The sequence below is a fragment of the Ursus americanus genome, chromosome 17 (genome assembly GCF_024610735.1).
Source record: "Ursus americanus isolate L20-20 chromosome 17, mUrsAme1.1.p, whole genome shotgun sequence".
Taxonomy (NCBI): Eukaryota; Metazoa; Chordata; class Mammalia; order Carnivora; family Ursidae; genus Ursus; species Ursus americanus.
The window spans coordinates 56,787,705-56,803,312 of record NC_142143.1 but is presented as its reverse complement, the minus strand read 5'-3'; the positions used below and the strand labels follow the sequence as shown (position 1 = coordinate 56,803,312).

The 15,608-nt window shown below is 45.6% G+C and overlaps 1 protein-coding gene across 1 annotated transcript; it reads left to right on the top strand.

Annotated features, from left to right (window-relative positions):
• Positions 1-6,274: 6,274 nt before the first annotated feature.
• OR10P1 (olfactory receptor family 10 subfamily P member 1) lies at positions 6,275-7,213 on the top strand. The gene has a single exon (XM_045789960.2). It carries the CDS (start codon positions 6,275-6,277, stop codon positions 7,211-7,213), a length of 939 nt encoding a protein of 312 aa, XP_045645916.1.
• The last annotated feature ends 8,395 nt before the right edge of the window (positions 7,214-15,608 follow it).

The window sequence follows — 15,608 nt, the reverse complement described above, 5'->3', positions numbered from 1 at the left end:
GTCTGCCTTCGGCTCAGGGCGTGATCCCGGCGTTAGGGGATCGAGCCCCACATCAGGCTCCTCCGCTATGAGCCTGCTTCTTCCTCTCCCACTCCCCCTGCTTGTGTTCCCTCTCTTGCTGGCTGTCTCTATCTCTGTCGAATAAATAAAAATAAAATCTTTAAAAAAAAATAAAATAAAATGGAGGGCTAGATATTTGATTTGAGCAACTGGGTGGGAACAGGTCCCATGCTGGGGTGAGGAAGCTCTGGAGAGGAGCAAGAGTTCTACCTGAGCCACAGTAAGTCTGAGATGCTCAAAGACAACTAAAGGGGGACAATCAGCTGTATATACAAGGAGAAGCCAGCACCAAACGTGTGTTTGGGAGTCACAGAAGTTAAAAAAGAAAATGTTTTCAGAAGGAGAAGGGACCAAATACCACTGAGAGGTTGAGATGAAGACTGAAAATTACCCAGTGGAATGACAACACAGGGTTGTTGGTGGTCTTAGTAAGAGAGATTCAGTGGAGTTGTAGGGACAAATGCAGAAAACGGGAGATAAGAAGTGGAAAAGAAGCCAGTGTGCACTAGAAGGCATCAGGAGTTGAGGGAACGGCCCTCGCTACTCCAGGTAATACCCCTGTTCTACCCCCGAACTTCGCCACCCTTGCCACACTGAAAACATTCAGAAGGCTTACTCTCTGTTTAACAGCACCACTAAGAATGTCTGCGTTAACACTAGGGACCTGGAGATTGATAGAAACCCTGATCTCCCTGCCGTGAAACCCTGGGTAACCAGACAGGCGATGTCTTCACTGAAACACTTTCCATCTAAAAAACAAACTAAGAATGGAGATCAATGTGACTAAATCATGTTTCCGGAATTATCTACATTTAACTGGGAACCAAGATATCATGCAGATAATGAATTACCCATTGTGAGAGTCTAGACATATCAGAGGGAAACCCTCAAATCTCATGCTATCTGTGCCCAAGGAGACCCTAAATGAGTGAGGAGGCGAAAGTTAGACAGGAGAGGGAGCAAGGTGTGAGGAAAGGGAAAAGGACACAGGTTGGCCAAGAGAAATGACATCAAGGAGAGATGAGATGGTACAGTAGGTACTGGGGACCCAGGCAGAATCACCTGGCCCATGATACTACCTCAGCTCAGAGTCACCTAGGGAAACGCCAAGAGTCAGGGCCTCTTAGGGTCCCAAGGGAGTGAAGACACAACTGCAGCTGGAGAATAACTGTGGGCACCACAGAGGCTGAGACTTCCAAGAGGGCAGGGAAGAGCAGAGCCCAAGCCTGAGCCCAGCAACCACTACCCTGGCTGGGTGACCTTTTCTGTCTCCCCCAGGTAAGTGCCCCCACACGGTGCTGGGCAGCCTTGGCCCTTCCCTGACAAGGCTAGACCCTGCCAAGGGTAGAAAGGGAAGAGGAACTGAGGACCTTAAAGCCTCTCTCTGTGGGTTGGGAGCCAACACCTGTAGCTGGGCACAGGAGAAAAGAATCCAGCTGAAGTTTCCCAAATCTTTACCATCGTGTTTGCAAAGGTGTGATTCAGGGGCCACCAGGCTGGCTGGACAGGGAGAAGGAATGAGAAGGAGGGAGGGGCCTGAACAATTTCTCTCGGATAAAACTGCATATAATATAGCAGGGCAAGTGTGTATATTCTCAGACTACGCAAACCTTTGTGTGTGTGATGAGGTGTGTACAGTGAAGAGGTGGAAATGAGGCAGTGGGCAGCGAGGGTGTGCAGGTCTGTGGGCTCACAAGTGATATGTAAATCAGGTGGGCATTCTTTCTCAGGTTCCTGTTCACGGTCCCCATCTCAGAGCCCACAGATGGAGCTGCTCACATCCTCCTTTGCTGCCCCATATCCTCCCTAACACACACACACACACACACACACACACACACACGTGCAGGTCCCATTGATAATGTTGCAGGCAAAAGAAAAAGCCTGAAAGAACAAAGATAAGATGTCTGGCTATGCTCCCCACGATCTCCCTGACTTAATAAAGGCAGTCCTCCCCCCATTTCCCATATCTTTCACTGGGCTCCAAAATCCCAGCTCCCTTGCCCCCAAGATGGCAAATCTACCCCTCAAGAGCTGCTATCAATTCCTGTCCCCTTCTGAGAGCCTCACCTCCTGTACTCAGGGCTCTCTAGGCTGAGCAGTCATGCAGCCAGCCACACCTCTGTCCCTTCATCTTCTGTCCATCTAGCCAGTTATGCACAAGTTATCTGTTGTTCCATCCACATGCCACTTACCTGATTGATCTATCCACCTGCCTACGTCACTAAGACTTACTGAAGGGGTTGGGGTGAGAGGTTCGGTTTCCAAAAGAGTCTCGGGGAGGGGAAAATGCAAAGCTGTTTGATGGGTATAGAGTTTTAGTTTTGCAAGATGAAAAAGTTCTGGAGATTCATTGCACAACAATGTGAATATACTTAACATTACTAAACCATACACTAAAAAGTGGTTAAGATGGTAAATTTTATGTTATGTGCTTTTTACCACAATTAAAAACAATTTTAAAGAAAGAAAAAGAAGAAGGGCATCTGGGTGGCTCAGTCAGTTAAGCATCTGTCTTCAGCTCAGGTCATGATCTCAGGGTCCTGGGATTGAGCCCCTGCTCAGCAGGGAGTCTGCTTCCTTCTCTCCCTCTGTCCCTCCCTGCTTGTGCTCTCTTTATCTCTCCCTCTCTCTCTCTCTCTCTCTGTCATTCTCTCTGATAAATAAATAAAAATCTTTAAAAAAAAAAAAAAAGAGAGAGAGAGAGAGAGACCCTCAGCTCCTCTCTATGACCCAAAAGTTCTCTCTTTCTCTCTGTTCCTCTGTGGGAGATTTTGAAGAAGATAAGAGCGGCCTCAGGACCAGTGTGTCTCTGAAGATTGTCCCAACTGTATCAGGGTGTGCGGGATATAAGTGAAGTTAAGAGGGGAATTATCCGAGGCAGAGTGCAGACAGGGAAGATGGAGCTGGGAATAGAGCAGAGAAGAGAGAGGATAAGTTAAGAAAGGAGAAACTTACCTCTCTCCCTTCACAGATGACATCTCGGTGTGAAAAGTAATTAGAGGACTGGGGTAAAGAGATGCTCACGGTGTGGCAAAGATGAGGAGGGGATGGTGGGAGAGGCTTACTGAGGACAGACAGGATGAAGAAGAATCCCAGCTTTACTCAGGGAAGGAAGGCTGGCATCACCACTTGTGTTCAGTTAAGGGAAATCCAAAAGTACATATTACACGGCAAAACCCATAAAAATGTCCATACCCTTAGCCAATTACCACTTTTAGAAATTTTTCCTAAGGGAATCAGTCAACAAAAACAAAATGAGACATACACAAAGATATTGTTTACATCATTATCTAAAAGAACAAATACAACCAATGGAAATATTTAAGTTGCAAGAGTATGAGAAGTGTTGGTTAAATGGTAGTGGAGAAATCCAACAGACTACTAAAGAATTTTGAATAAGATTACTCAGAAGGGCGCCTGGGTGGCTCAGTCGGTTAAGCATCTGCCTCCAGCTCGGGTTATGATCCCAGGGTGCTGGGATCAAGCCCTCCGTCGGGCTCCCTGCTCAGCAGGGAGCCTGCTTCTCCCTCTGTCCCCTACTCGTACTCTCTCTCTCACAAAAATTAATAAATAAAATTAAAAAAAAAAAAAAGACCAAGATCACACAGCAAAATGCTTCAAGCAAACATTAAAAAGGAAAGGGAAGAGGGGCACCTGGCAGGCTCAGTCAGAAGAGCACACAACTCCTGATCTCGGGGTCGTGAATTCAAGCCCCACGTTGGGTGTAGAGATTACTTAAATAAATAAAAACTTTAAAAAAAAAAGGAAAGGATAAAGACAAATTTGTATATACACTATGATTACAAGCAGGTAAAATGGGTTTGCAGTGGGACAAAGACTTGAGGGTAATATACAAGAAAGAAAAGAACTTAACTCAGATGGGGAAATCATAAACGACTTTACTCCAAATATTTCTTAAGTATTTTAATTGCAAAAATAACATCTTTTAAATTTGAAAATAACAAGATCGATTCCACACATTATTGTTAATGGTGTGAGCATCTGAAGCGTTATAAACAGGAGAGAAGAGGACAATGGACTCAAATACTACTTCTGTCCAAACCCACTAGATAGAATTTATCTCCCAGAGGTGTAGGGTAAGGCTGTTGGCCTCCCTGGAGATACCGTAGGCATGATGGTTGAAACTTCAGGCTCTAAGTTACTGTTCTGATTCTGCCACTCACTGATCCTGTGATCTTGGGTCGGTAATTTAAACTCTCGGAGCTCTGGTTCGTTCTCTGCAATGATGAAATAACAGCGAGCACTAGAGCTGTTATGAAGGCCCCCGAGATGGTGCACAATGCCCAGCACACGGTACTCTCTAAGTATAAACTGTAGAGTAAATGATGTAAGGCAAAAAAATACAGTAAGCAGAGAAAGTGGGGGTGGGAGGAAGGTTAGGTCTATGAGCACTAGGCAGAAAGTGTGAGACCTTCCTGCCTAACCATGAAGATCCTGCGCTAATCTCATGTGTGGGGTGAATGTGGGTGATAAGACCCTGCAAATGTTAGGGACCCAGACTTCTACAAGACGTGGGCCCAGTGTCCTGTCTGTCTCACTGGCTGCCTAACTTGAGATTACTTCATCTTTTTGTTCATCAGTTCCCCTATCTTTATAAGCAGGATGCATTCATTTACCTAAGAAATATTCAGCTGAGCACTTGGCATGTGCAAGATCTCCTGCTAGTTGTCCCCGTGGTTAAACTCGCCTCTAAGACCATAGAGAACTGATTAAAAGCACAGACTCCAGTGTTAGGTGGAGCTAGATTTAAGACCAAACGCCCTCTGTTACTCGATGTGTGACTTTGAGAAAGTTACTAATGCTGTCTGGGCTTCCGTTTGCTCATCTGTAAAATGGAAAAAGAAAAGGTTTCTGTGTCACAGTGTGATTGTGAAGATCCAGTGATTTCAAGAATGTTAAGCCCTTTGGCGTGGTGCCTGGCAGGGACCAGGCACTTGGGAAGCACCAGTAGCTGTTAAAACACACAGCCCCCCACTACCACCCCAACTGTCCTGCAGGATCTTACTGTGGAGACTGCACTAAAAGGTGCTGGGACCCAGGCACAACGAATGACTCACAAGAACACAGAGGAAGGTGCTTTCTTCAAGTGCGGGCAGAGCCGTCTGGAGCTAGAGGGGTGACACATTCTGTAAAACACTAAGAATTTAGCCAAGGCGAATATAATGAAAGACTCGTCCTACAAGCAGAGGAAGCCAAAGTCAGAGGGCTACCTCCAAAGAAGGTCAGCTCCCCATCGCTGTAGATGTGCCCACAGACACTGCCCAGCACCCCTCAAAGATGTTGATAAGCCCGCAGCCATACTGAAGTATATGAACTTTAAGGACACTTATAATCCTGAAATGCCATGGGTGATCATTTCTGCCCATGAGGAGCAGAGAAGCTGCCATAGGGGAGGTGGAATTTGAGTTGAGATTGAAGGATGAGCAGGATTTTAATAGAATGCACCGAAACATTCTCTGCAGGGGCGCACTCTGTGGAAATGCGTGGGAGTTCAGAGCATGCTAAAACAGAGTAGCTGGTGAAGCTCAGACAGGGACCCAGACAAGAGGGAGCCAAATACAGTGCGGGCAGGCCCTGGCCCACTCCCTTCATGGGCACAGGCTGAAACCCAGTAATCTGTGAAAAGGGGCTTAATAGAATCCCAAAGCATGACACAATTGGGCAGTATTATCCCAATGCCATCATCGCATGGCATTCTAAAGCCACAGCCCGCCATGGTGATCATCAGACACCAGCTTAGGACGGTCGCTGGCTGAGTCTACAATGCACATGCTTCCTCGTCTCTTTCAGGCTGGGGTTTCAGTCCAGGAAATACAAAGGGGCTTAGGGCACAGCACTGCTCCATCTCCACTCCAAAGAAAGACCCAAAGTACAGGGCTGGGGTCTCTCCCCCTGGGAATTAGGCCCTGCACCAGGACTCAGAGCATTGGGAACAGTGTGGAAACGCAGTGAATTTGGAGTCAAGAAACCTAAGTTCGAGTCCCAGGCCTGCAACTCCCTTGGTATTACTTCAGGCAAATTATTTACCTCCTCCAAGACAAAATGGCCTCATCCATAAAGTAGAAACCCTAACTCTCTCAGTTGATTCCAGAGGGACTGTATGAAAAGTGCTTTACTGAACTACAGAAATGCTGCTTTTTTCTATATAAATGTCTCTTCCTTGGTTGTGCTGTAGGTTCCGGCTAAAGTGATGGCTGAGGAAAATCAGACTCTGCCTGAATTTCTCCTTCTAGGATTCTCTGATCTCAGGGCCCTGCAGGGACCCTTGTTCTGGGTGGTGCTTCTGGTCTACCTGGTCACCTTGCTGGGTAACTCTATAATCATCCTCCTCACACAGGCCAGCCCGGCCTTGCACTCCCCCATGTACTTCTTCCTGCATCACCTCTCGGTGGTGGAGCTCCTGTACACCACGGATATTGTGCCCAGGACCCTGGCTGACCTGGCCTCCCCACACCCCCAAGCCATCTCCTTCCAGGGCTGTGTAGCCCAGATGTATGTCTTCATTGTCCTGGGCATTTCAGAGTGCTGCCTGCTCACAGCCATGGCCTATGACCGCTATGCTGCGATCTGCCGGCCCCTGCACTATTCCACCCTCATGAGCTGGCGGGCCTGCATGGTCATGGTGGCTGTCTCCTGGCTCATGGGTATCATCACAGCCACCACCCATTCCTCCCTCATCTTCACTCTGCCTTTCCCCAGCCACCCCATCATCCCACACTTCCTCTGTGACATCCTGCCAGTACTGAGGCTGGCCAGTACTGGGAAGCGCGAGAGTGAAATCTCTGTGGTGACAGCCACTGTGGTCTTCATCATGGTCCCCTTCTCTCTGATCGTCGCCTCTTATGCCCGCATCCTGGGTGCCATCCTGGCAATGGCCTCCACCCAGAGCCGCCGCAAGGTCTTCTCCACCTGCTCCTCCCACCTGCTCGTGGTCTTCCTCTTCTTTGGAACAGCCATCATCACCTACATCCGGCCCCGGGCGGGCTCCTCTGTCACCATGAACCGCATCCTCAGCCTCTTCTACACAGTCATCACACCCATGCTCAACCCCATCATCTATACCCTTCGGAACAAGGAGGTGGCGGGGGCCCTGCACCACATGGTGAAGAGGCAGGTCTCCTCACCCTGAAGGGACTCAGGGAATGGCTCTTCACTCACTGACTCCTCCTCCTCCTTCAGGTGCTGGATTTAAACCCCAGCTGAACAGAAACCATGCAGCCTCTCAAAGAAATAAGGCTTCCTGGCAGAAAGTGTTGGAATTAAAACAGAGATAAATCTGTATCGTACTTCCTGTCCCACACCCCAGACTCACTATCGGAGCATGGGTTATGAGGACAAGATAGACTGGAAGGGAATGCTGCTCACAAGGAAGAACATGTATGTTCTAGAACTTATGTTCTAGAAGATGCTCTTCTAGATTGTTCTGGATCCCTGAGCAAGGTGATTGCTGTCCCTATACCAATCGTGAGAAGTCTGTGTCAGTCATGAAGGCAAATGTCTATGAAATTGACACCAACTCAGTGACCTACCCAGCGCCCATGAATGAGTTTGCCTGGCTCTTTGATCTAATTTTTTTCCCAGAAACACACTGAAGTCTTAAGCTTTGGGGCTTTTTAGAGGAGAGAGTTATTCCGCCACTTGAAATATTCCACATAAATACTTAAATATTCTTCCCTGCCTTTCTCCACCCTTGATTTCTGACATCATCCATAACGGGTGATAGGATGTCCAACCACACAAGAGGATCTCCCTGGATTCCCTGTTGCCCTCCCAGTGTGTACCATCAGCTTGGTCCCATACGTCCTTCACCAGCACCTCAGACTGGGTGAAGCCCTCGGGCCATCCTGGAGAGGACATTTCGGCCACCTAGCATTTGACCCTCTTTCAACATTTGGAGAATTCTCCTCTTTAGAAGTCTGGTGGGCAGAGAAACCATCTCCCTCTGAGCAGCTGAGAACTCTCCCCAGCCCTCCAGGTATGTGACCTAGTTCCACCAATACATGCACCCATGCCTGACTAAGTAGCTGGTGCCCACAAGGGGCAAGGAGCAGCACTCTTCCACGGGGAAGGCTGCAACAGCAAGTTTCTGGCATAGAAGGGACATCTGGGCCCTGGTGGCAGCCCCAAGGTTTTCCTCGGCTGACCAGGTCAGGTTTGGAAGTTACTCCTACAAGCTTAGCCTCTAGCATGGTCCTCATCCCTCTGTATTTTGTTAATCAATTATTCTGTTTCATCATCCAGACAGCTTCTGTCATTGTCAAGAATTTTGACTAATGCAATCACTTTGGAGGCTGGAAGTATCCGAGGGAAAACCTTAACCCTGGTGTACTAGGAATAAAATGGTCTGGACCCTGTTTAGAAAGACCAGCTAAAAAAGAAAAGAAAAAAAAAAAAAAAAGACCAGCTATAGGGAACCTGGGGGTCAGAGAACATCCTCAGACAAACTCTGCGTCAAGGAGCCCACAGTTAAATGGCATTCCTGATATTCAGAAAATACCTTGTTCTCCTGGGGCTCCTAATCTGGAGGTGGTCATGGGGAGAGTGGACTGGAGAGAAAACAAACCAGCAGAAACATATGAGAGTAATTATAAAAAATGTATAAACAACCATTGGAAGGTTAATGGTTAATAACATTTTAAGGGTGTTTCTGGAAGACTTCCGGGAAGAAGCGGCTCAGTGCAGTACTTCCAACCTTCCTCACATCATGGCACACATAGAAAGAGTAAACTGAAGGTAATCAGGGACATCTAGATAGGGCTGGATGGAAAAAAATTCATTGCACTCTCTTTTCACTATATAATTATAAGGAAAATAAAATATATGGTAAAATGGAAGTTTTTAAATACTGGTTTTACATAAACCTTCCAAATAAAATATTCATATTTTTATAAGAAACTTGAGCTTGTTTCTGTAAACATAATTTTTATATTAGATTTTGTGCTTGAAAATGACTAAATGCTCCTTGATCAAGATCGTGAAGTACTGATTTCTTAAAAAAAACTGATGGTCACCATTAAAGAGAACTACTCACAGAAGTGGGTGATCAAAACTGTGAAAACTAAAGAATTAAACATGGCGGAGGAGTAGGGGACCCCTTTTTCAGCCAGTCCCCTGAGTCGAGCTGGAAAGGTACCAGACCATCCTGAACATCCACGGAATCAGCCTGAGAGGCAGGAAGATACATCTGGATCTCTACAAATGAAAATCTCCAGCGCTGAGTATTGAGGTGCGAAGAGGGGAGCCGTAAAACCGCGCAGAGATATCAGAAGATAAACGGAAGGGGGAGGGAGCCGCTGCGTTTGGGCGCCAGGAAGCGGCAGCCACCTGCACGGGGAAGCGGGCGGAGTCATGGACTCATGGACGGCACCCTCGAGAGAGCGGACTGAGACCGGTGACCCGGGAGCGCGTGCTACCAGGCATCTCCCGGAACACCGGAATCCCGGTGTGCTCACGGGATCCAGACTGAGACCGGGAGCTCCCGGAGCCTGCGTGGGGCAGCTGGCGGCTGGCGGGCCACCTGCACAGGGGAGCGGGCAGACTCACAGTCGGCACCCGCGAAACAGCAGACTGAGACCGTGAACCGGGTGCGTGCGCCACCAGGCTTTTCACGGAACTCCGGAATCCCGGTGTGCTCACCGGGCATAGACTGAGACCGGGAGATCCAGGAGCGCGAGGGGGCGGCTGGCGGCTGGCGGCGTTAGAAACACAAAGGACAGAGACGCTCTGGCCCTGGAACTGAGGGCTGGGACACAGGGTGGGGCACACATCCCGGGAGGCTGCAAGGTTGAGCAGCACCAACAGTAACAGAGTTAAAGTGGCCAGAACATCAGTGGAGAACGGGCTGCAATCCCTGTGTTCTGTGACAATTCAGCCTCTGCTGCTCTAACTCTCAGAAGAGGCATAGCAGACCACCAGGGAAAGCCGCCTGAGAACAAAAGCCTGGAAATACCGGCTCACAGCGTGCCCATCCCCATCCCTCCTCACAGGGGACACGGAGACTTTACCCAAACAGGGTTGCCTGAGTATCTGCGTGGCAGGCCCCTCCCCCAGAACACATAAGGCAGGCTGAAAAATCAAGAAGCCCACAACCCGGGTGCCTGGGTGGAACAGTCATTGAGCGCCTGTCTTCGGCTTAGGGCGTGATCCCGGCGTTCCAGAGAGGAGTCCCTCATCGGGCTCCTCCACTGGGAGTCTGCTTCTTCCTCTCCCACTCCCCTGCTTCTGTTCCGTTCTTGCTGACTGTCTGTCTCCCTCTCTCAGATAAATAAATAAATAAAATCTTTAAAGAAGAAGCCCACATCCCTAAGATCCCTATAAAACAAGGGGCATGGCCTGGGACCCAGTCAATAATTTGGACTCTGGACAACCCCACAACCTCTCCTCATCAGAATGACAAGAAGGAGAAGCCCCCCCCCCAGCAAAGAAAAGACAGTGAGTCTGTGGTCTCTGCCACAGAAATACTGGATATGGATGTAACCAAAGTATCAGAAATGGAATTCAGAGTAATGATGGTCAAAATGATGAGTAGAATGGAAAAAGTATTAACGAAAAGGTTACTGAGAATATAGAATCCCTAAGGACAGAAATGAGAGCGAATCTGACAGAAATTAAAAATTCTATGAGCCAAATGCAGGCAAAACTAGAGGCTCTGACGGCCAGGGTCACCGAAGCAGAGGAAAGGGTTAGTGAATTGGAGGATGGGTTAATAGAGGAAAAAACCAAAATAGAAGCTGCTCTTAAAAAAATCCAAGCCCACGAATGTAGGTTATGGGAGATTACTGACTCAATGAAACGATCCAATGTTAGAATCATCGGCATCCCCGAGGGGGTGGAGAAAAACAGAGGTCTAGAAGAGATATTTGAACAAATTGTAGCTGAAAACTTCCCTAATCTAGCGAGGGAAACAAACATTCGTGTCCAAGAGGCAGAGAGGACCCCTCCCAAGCTCAACCACGACAAACCTACGCCACGTCACGTCATAGTGCATATCACAAATATGAGATCCAAGGATACAGTATTGAAAGCGGCCAGCGCAAAGAAATTTCTCACGTACCAAGAAAAAGGCATCAGAATTACGTCAGACCTGTCTACACAGACCTGGAATGAGAGAAAGAGTTGGGGGAGCATTTTTAAAGCTCTTTCAGAGAAAAACATGCAGCCAAGGATCCTTTATCCAGCAAGGCTGTCATTCAGAATTGATGGAGAAATAAAGACATTTCAGAATGGCCAGTCATTAACCAATTTCATAACCACGAAACCAGCCCTACAGGAGATATTACGGGGGGTTCTATAAAAGTAAAAAGGCCCCAAGAGTGATACAGAACAGAAAGTCACAGCCAATACAAACAAAGACTTCACTGGCAACATGGCATCATTAAAATTCTATCTCTCAGTACTCAGTCTTAATGTGAATGGCTTAAATGCTCCCATAAATGCCACAGGGTTGCAGATTGGATAAAAAGAAATGACCCATCCATATGCTGTCTACAAGAGACTCATTTCGAACCCAAAGATGCATTCAGACTGAGAGTAAGGGGATGGAGTACCATCTTTCACGCAAATGGAGCTCAAAAGAAAGCTGGGGTAGCAATTCTCATATCAGATAAATTGGATTTTAAACTACAGACTATAGTTAGAGACGCAGAAGGGCACTATATTATTCTTAAAGGAAGTATTCAACAAGTGGATATGACAATCATAAATATATATGCCCCCAACAGGGGAGCAGCAAGATACACAAGCCAACTCTTAACCAGAATAAAGAGACATATAAATAAAAATACATTAATAGTAGGGGACCTCAACACTCCACTCTCAGAAATAGACAGAACACCCTGGCAAAAACTAAGCAAAGAATCAAAGGCTTTGAATGCCATACTCGACGAGTTGGACCTCATAGATATATATAGAACACTACACCCCAGAACCAAAGAATACTCATTCTATTCTAATGCCCATGGAACATTCTCAAGAATAGACCATGTTCTGGGACACAAAACAGGTCTCAACCGATACCAAAAGATTGAAATTATCCCCTGCATATTCTCAGACCACAGCGCTCTGAAATTGGAACTCAACCACAAGGAAAAATTTGGAAGAAACTCAAACACTTGGAGACTAAGAACCATCCTGCTCAGGAATGACTCGATAAACCAGGAAATCAAAAGTCAAATTAAACAATTTATGGAGACCAATGAGAATGAAAATACAACAGTCCAAAACCTATGGGATACTGCAAAGGCAGTCCTAAGGGGGAAATACATAGCCATCCAAGCCTCACTCAAAAGAATAGAAAAATCTAAAATGCAGTTTTTATATTCTCACCTCAAGAAGCTGGAACAGCAACAGAGGGACAGGCCTAATCCACGCACGAGGAAGCAGTTGACCAAAATTAGAGCTGAAATCAATCAAGCAGAAACCAGAAGTACAGTAGAGCAGATCAACAGGACTAGAAGCTGGTTCTTTGAGAGAATCAATAAAATTGACAGACCACTGGCAAGACTTATCCAAAAGAAAAGAGAAAGGACCCAGATTATTAAAATTATGAATGAAAAAGGAGAGGTCACGATGAACACCATTGAAATTGGAAGGATTATTAGAAATTTTTATCAACAGCTATATGCCAATAAACTAAGCAACCTGGAAGAGATGGAATCCTTCCTGGAAACCTATAAACTACCAAGATTGAAACAGGAAGAAATTGATTCCTTAAACAGGCCAATTAATTATGAAGAGATTGAGTCAGTGATAAACAACCTTCCAAATAACAAAACTGCAGGCCCGGATGGTTTTCCTGGGAAATTCTACCAAACATTCAAAGAAGAAATAATACCTATTCTCCTAAAGCTATTTCAAAAAATAGAAACAGAAGGAAAGCTACCAAACTCATTCTATGAGGCCAATATTACCTTGATCCCCAAACCAGGCAAAGACCCCCTCAAAAAGGAGAATTACAGACCGATTTCCCTAATGAATATGAACGCCAAAATCTTCAACAAGATACTTGCTAATAGAATCCAACAGTACATTAAAAGGATTATCCATCACGATCAAGTGGGATTCATACCTGGGATGCAAGCGTGGTTCAATATTTGCAAATCAATCAGCGTGATACATCATATCAACAAGAAAAGACTCAGGAACCATATGATCCTCTCAATGGATGCAGAAAAAGCATTTGACAAAATACAGTATCCTTTCCTGATTAAAACCCTTCAGAGTGTAGGAATAGAGAGTACATTTCTCAATCTCATAAAAGCCATCTATGAAAAGCCTACTGCAAATATTATTCTCAATGGGGAAAAGCTGGAAGCCTTTCCCTTAAGATCAGGAACACGACAAGGATGCCCACTCTCGCCACTATTATTCAACATACTACTAGAAGTCCTTGCAACAGCAATCAGACGACAAAAAGGGATCAAAGGTATTCAAATCGGCAAAGAAGAAGTCAAAATGTCTCTCTTCGCAGATGACATGATACTCTATATGGAAAACCCAAAAGAAGCCACTCCCAAACTATTAGAAGTTATAGAGCAATTCAGTAATGTGGCGGGATACAAAATCAATGCTCAGAAATCAGTTGCATTTCTATACACGAATAACGAGACCGAAGAAAGAGAAATTAGAGAATCCATCCCATTTACAATAGCACCAAAAACCATACGTTACCTTGGAATTAACTTAACCAGAGACATAAAGGATCTATATTCTAGAAACTATAAATCACTCTTGAAAGACATTGAGGAAGACATAAAAAGATGGAAAGATATTCCATGCTCATGGATCGGAAGAATTAACATACTTAAAATGTCCATGCTACCCAGAGCAATCTACACTTTCAATGCTATCCCGATCAAAATACCGAGGACATTTTTCCAAGAACTGGAACAAATAGTCCTTCAATTTGTATGGAAACAGAAAAGGCCCCGAATCGCCAAGGAACTGTTGAAAAGGAAAAACAAAGCTGGGGGCATCACAATGCCGGATTTCAAGCTGTACTACAAACCTGTGATCACAAAGACAGCATGGTACTGGCACAAACACAGACACACAGACCAATGGAACAGAATAGAGAGCCCAGAAATGGACCCTCGGCTCTTTGGGCAACTAATCTTTGATAAAGCAAGAAAAAACATCCAGTGGAAAAAAGACAGTCTCTTCAATAAATGGTGCTGGGAAAATTGGACAGCTACATGCAAAAGAATGAAACTTGACCACTATCTCACACCATACACAAAACTAAACTCCAAATGGATGAAAGACCTCGATGTGAGACAGGAATCCATCAGAATTCTAGAGGAGAACATAGGCAGCAACCTCTACGACATCGGCCAAAGCAACCTTTTTCATGACACATCCCCAAAGGCAAGAGAAACAAAAGATAAAATGAATTTATGGGACTTCATCAAGATTAAAATTTTCTGCACAGCCAAGGAAACAGTCAGAAAAACTAAGCCCACGGAATGGGAGAATATATTTGCAAATGACACTACAGATAAAGGACTGGTATCCAAGATCTACAAAGAACTTCTCAAACTCAATACACGAGAAACAAATAAACAAATCAAAAAATGGGCAGAAGATATGAACAGACACTTTTCCAATGAAGACATACAAAGGGCTAACAGACACATGAAAAAATGTTCAAAATCATTAGCCATCAAGGAAATTCAAATCAAAACCACACTGAGATACCACCTTACGCCAGTTAGAATGGCAAAAATAGACATGGCAAGAAACAACAATTGCTGGAAAGGATGTGGAGAAAGGGGATCCCTCCTACATTGTTGGTGGGAATGCAAGTTGGTACAGCCACTCTGGAAAACAGTGTGGAGGTCCCTTAAAAAGTTAAAAATTGAGCTACCCTATGATCCAGCCATTGCACTACTGGGTGTTTACCCCAAAGATACAGACGTAGTGAAGAGAAGGGCCATATGCACCCCAATGTTCATAGCAGCATTGTCCACAATAGCTAAATCGTGGAAGGAGCCGAGATGCCCTTCAACAGTTGACTGGATTAAGAAGATGGTGTCCATATATACAATGGAATATTACTCAGCTATCAGAAAGAACGAGTTCTCAACATTTGCTGCAACATGGATGGCACTGGAGGAGATAATGCTAAGTGAAATAAGTCAAGCAGAGAAAGACAACTATCATGTGATTTCTCTCATCTATGGAACATAAGAACTAGGATGATCGGTAGGGGAAGAAAGGGATAAAGAAAGGGGGGGGGTAATCAGAAGGGGGAATGAAACATGAGAGACTATGGACTCTGAGAAACAAACTGAGGGCCTCAGAGGGGAGGGGGTGGATGAATGGGATAGACCGGTGATGGGTAGTAAGGAGGGCACGTATTGCATGGTGCACTGGGTGTTATACACAACTAATGAATCATCGAGCCTTACATCGGAAACCGGGGATGTACTGTATGGTGACTAACATAATATAATAAAAAATCAAAAAAAAAAGAAAAAAACTGGAAAACTTTTTCAAAGTCATTCAAAATTCTGAGAAACCTGGGC

Bases quoted from the DNA above. Each gene is read 5' to 3' on its own strand.
- OR10P1 (XM_045789960.2), top strand. From the start codon at position 6,275: ATGGCTGAGGAAAATCAGACTCTGCCTGAATTTCTCCTTCTAGGATTC.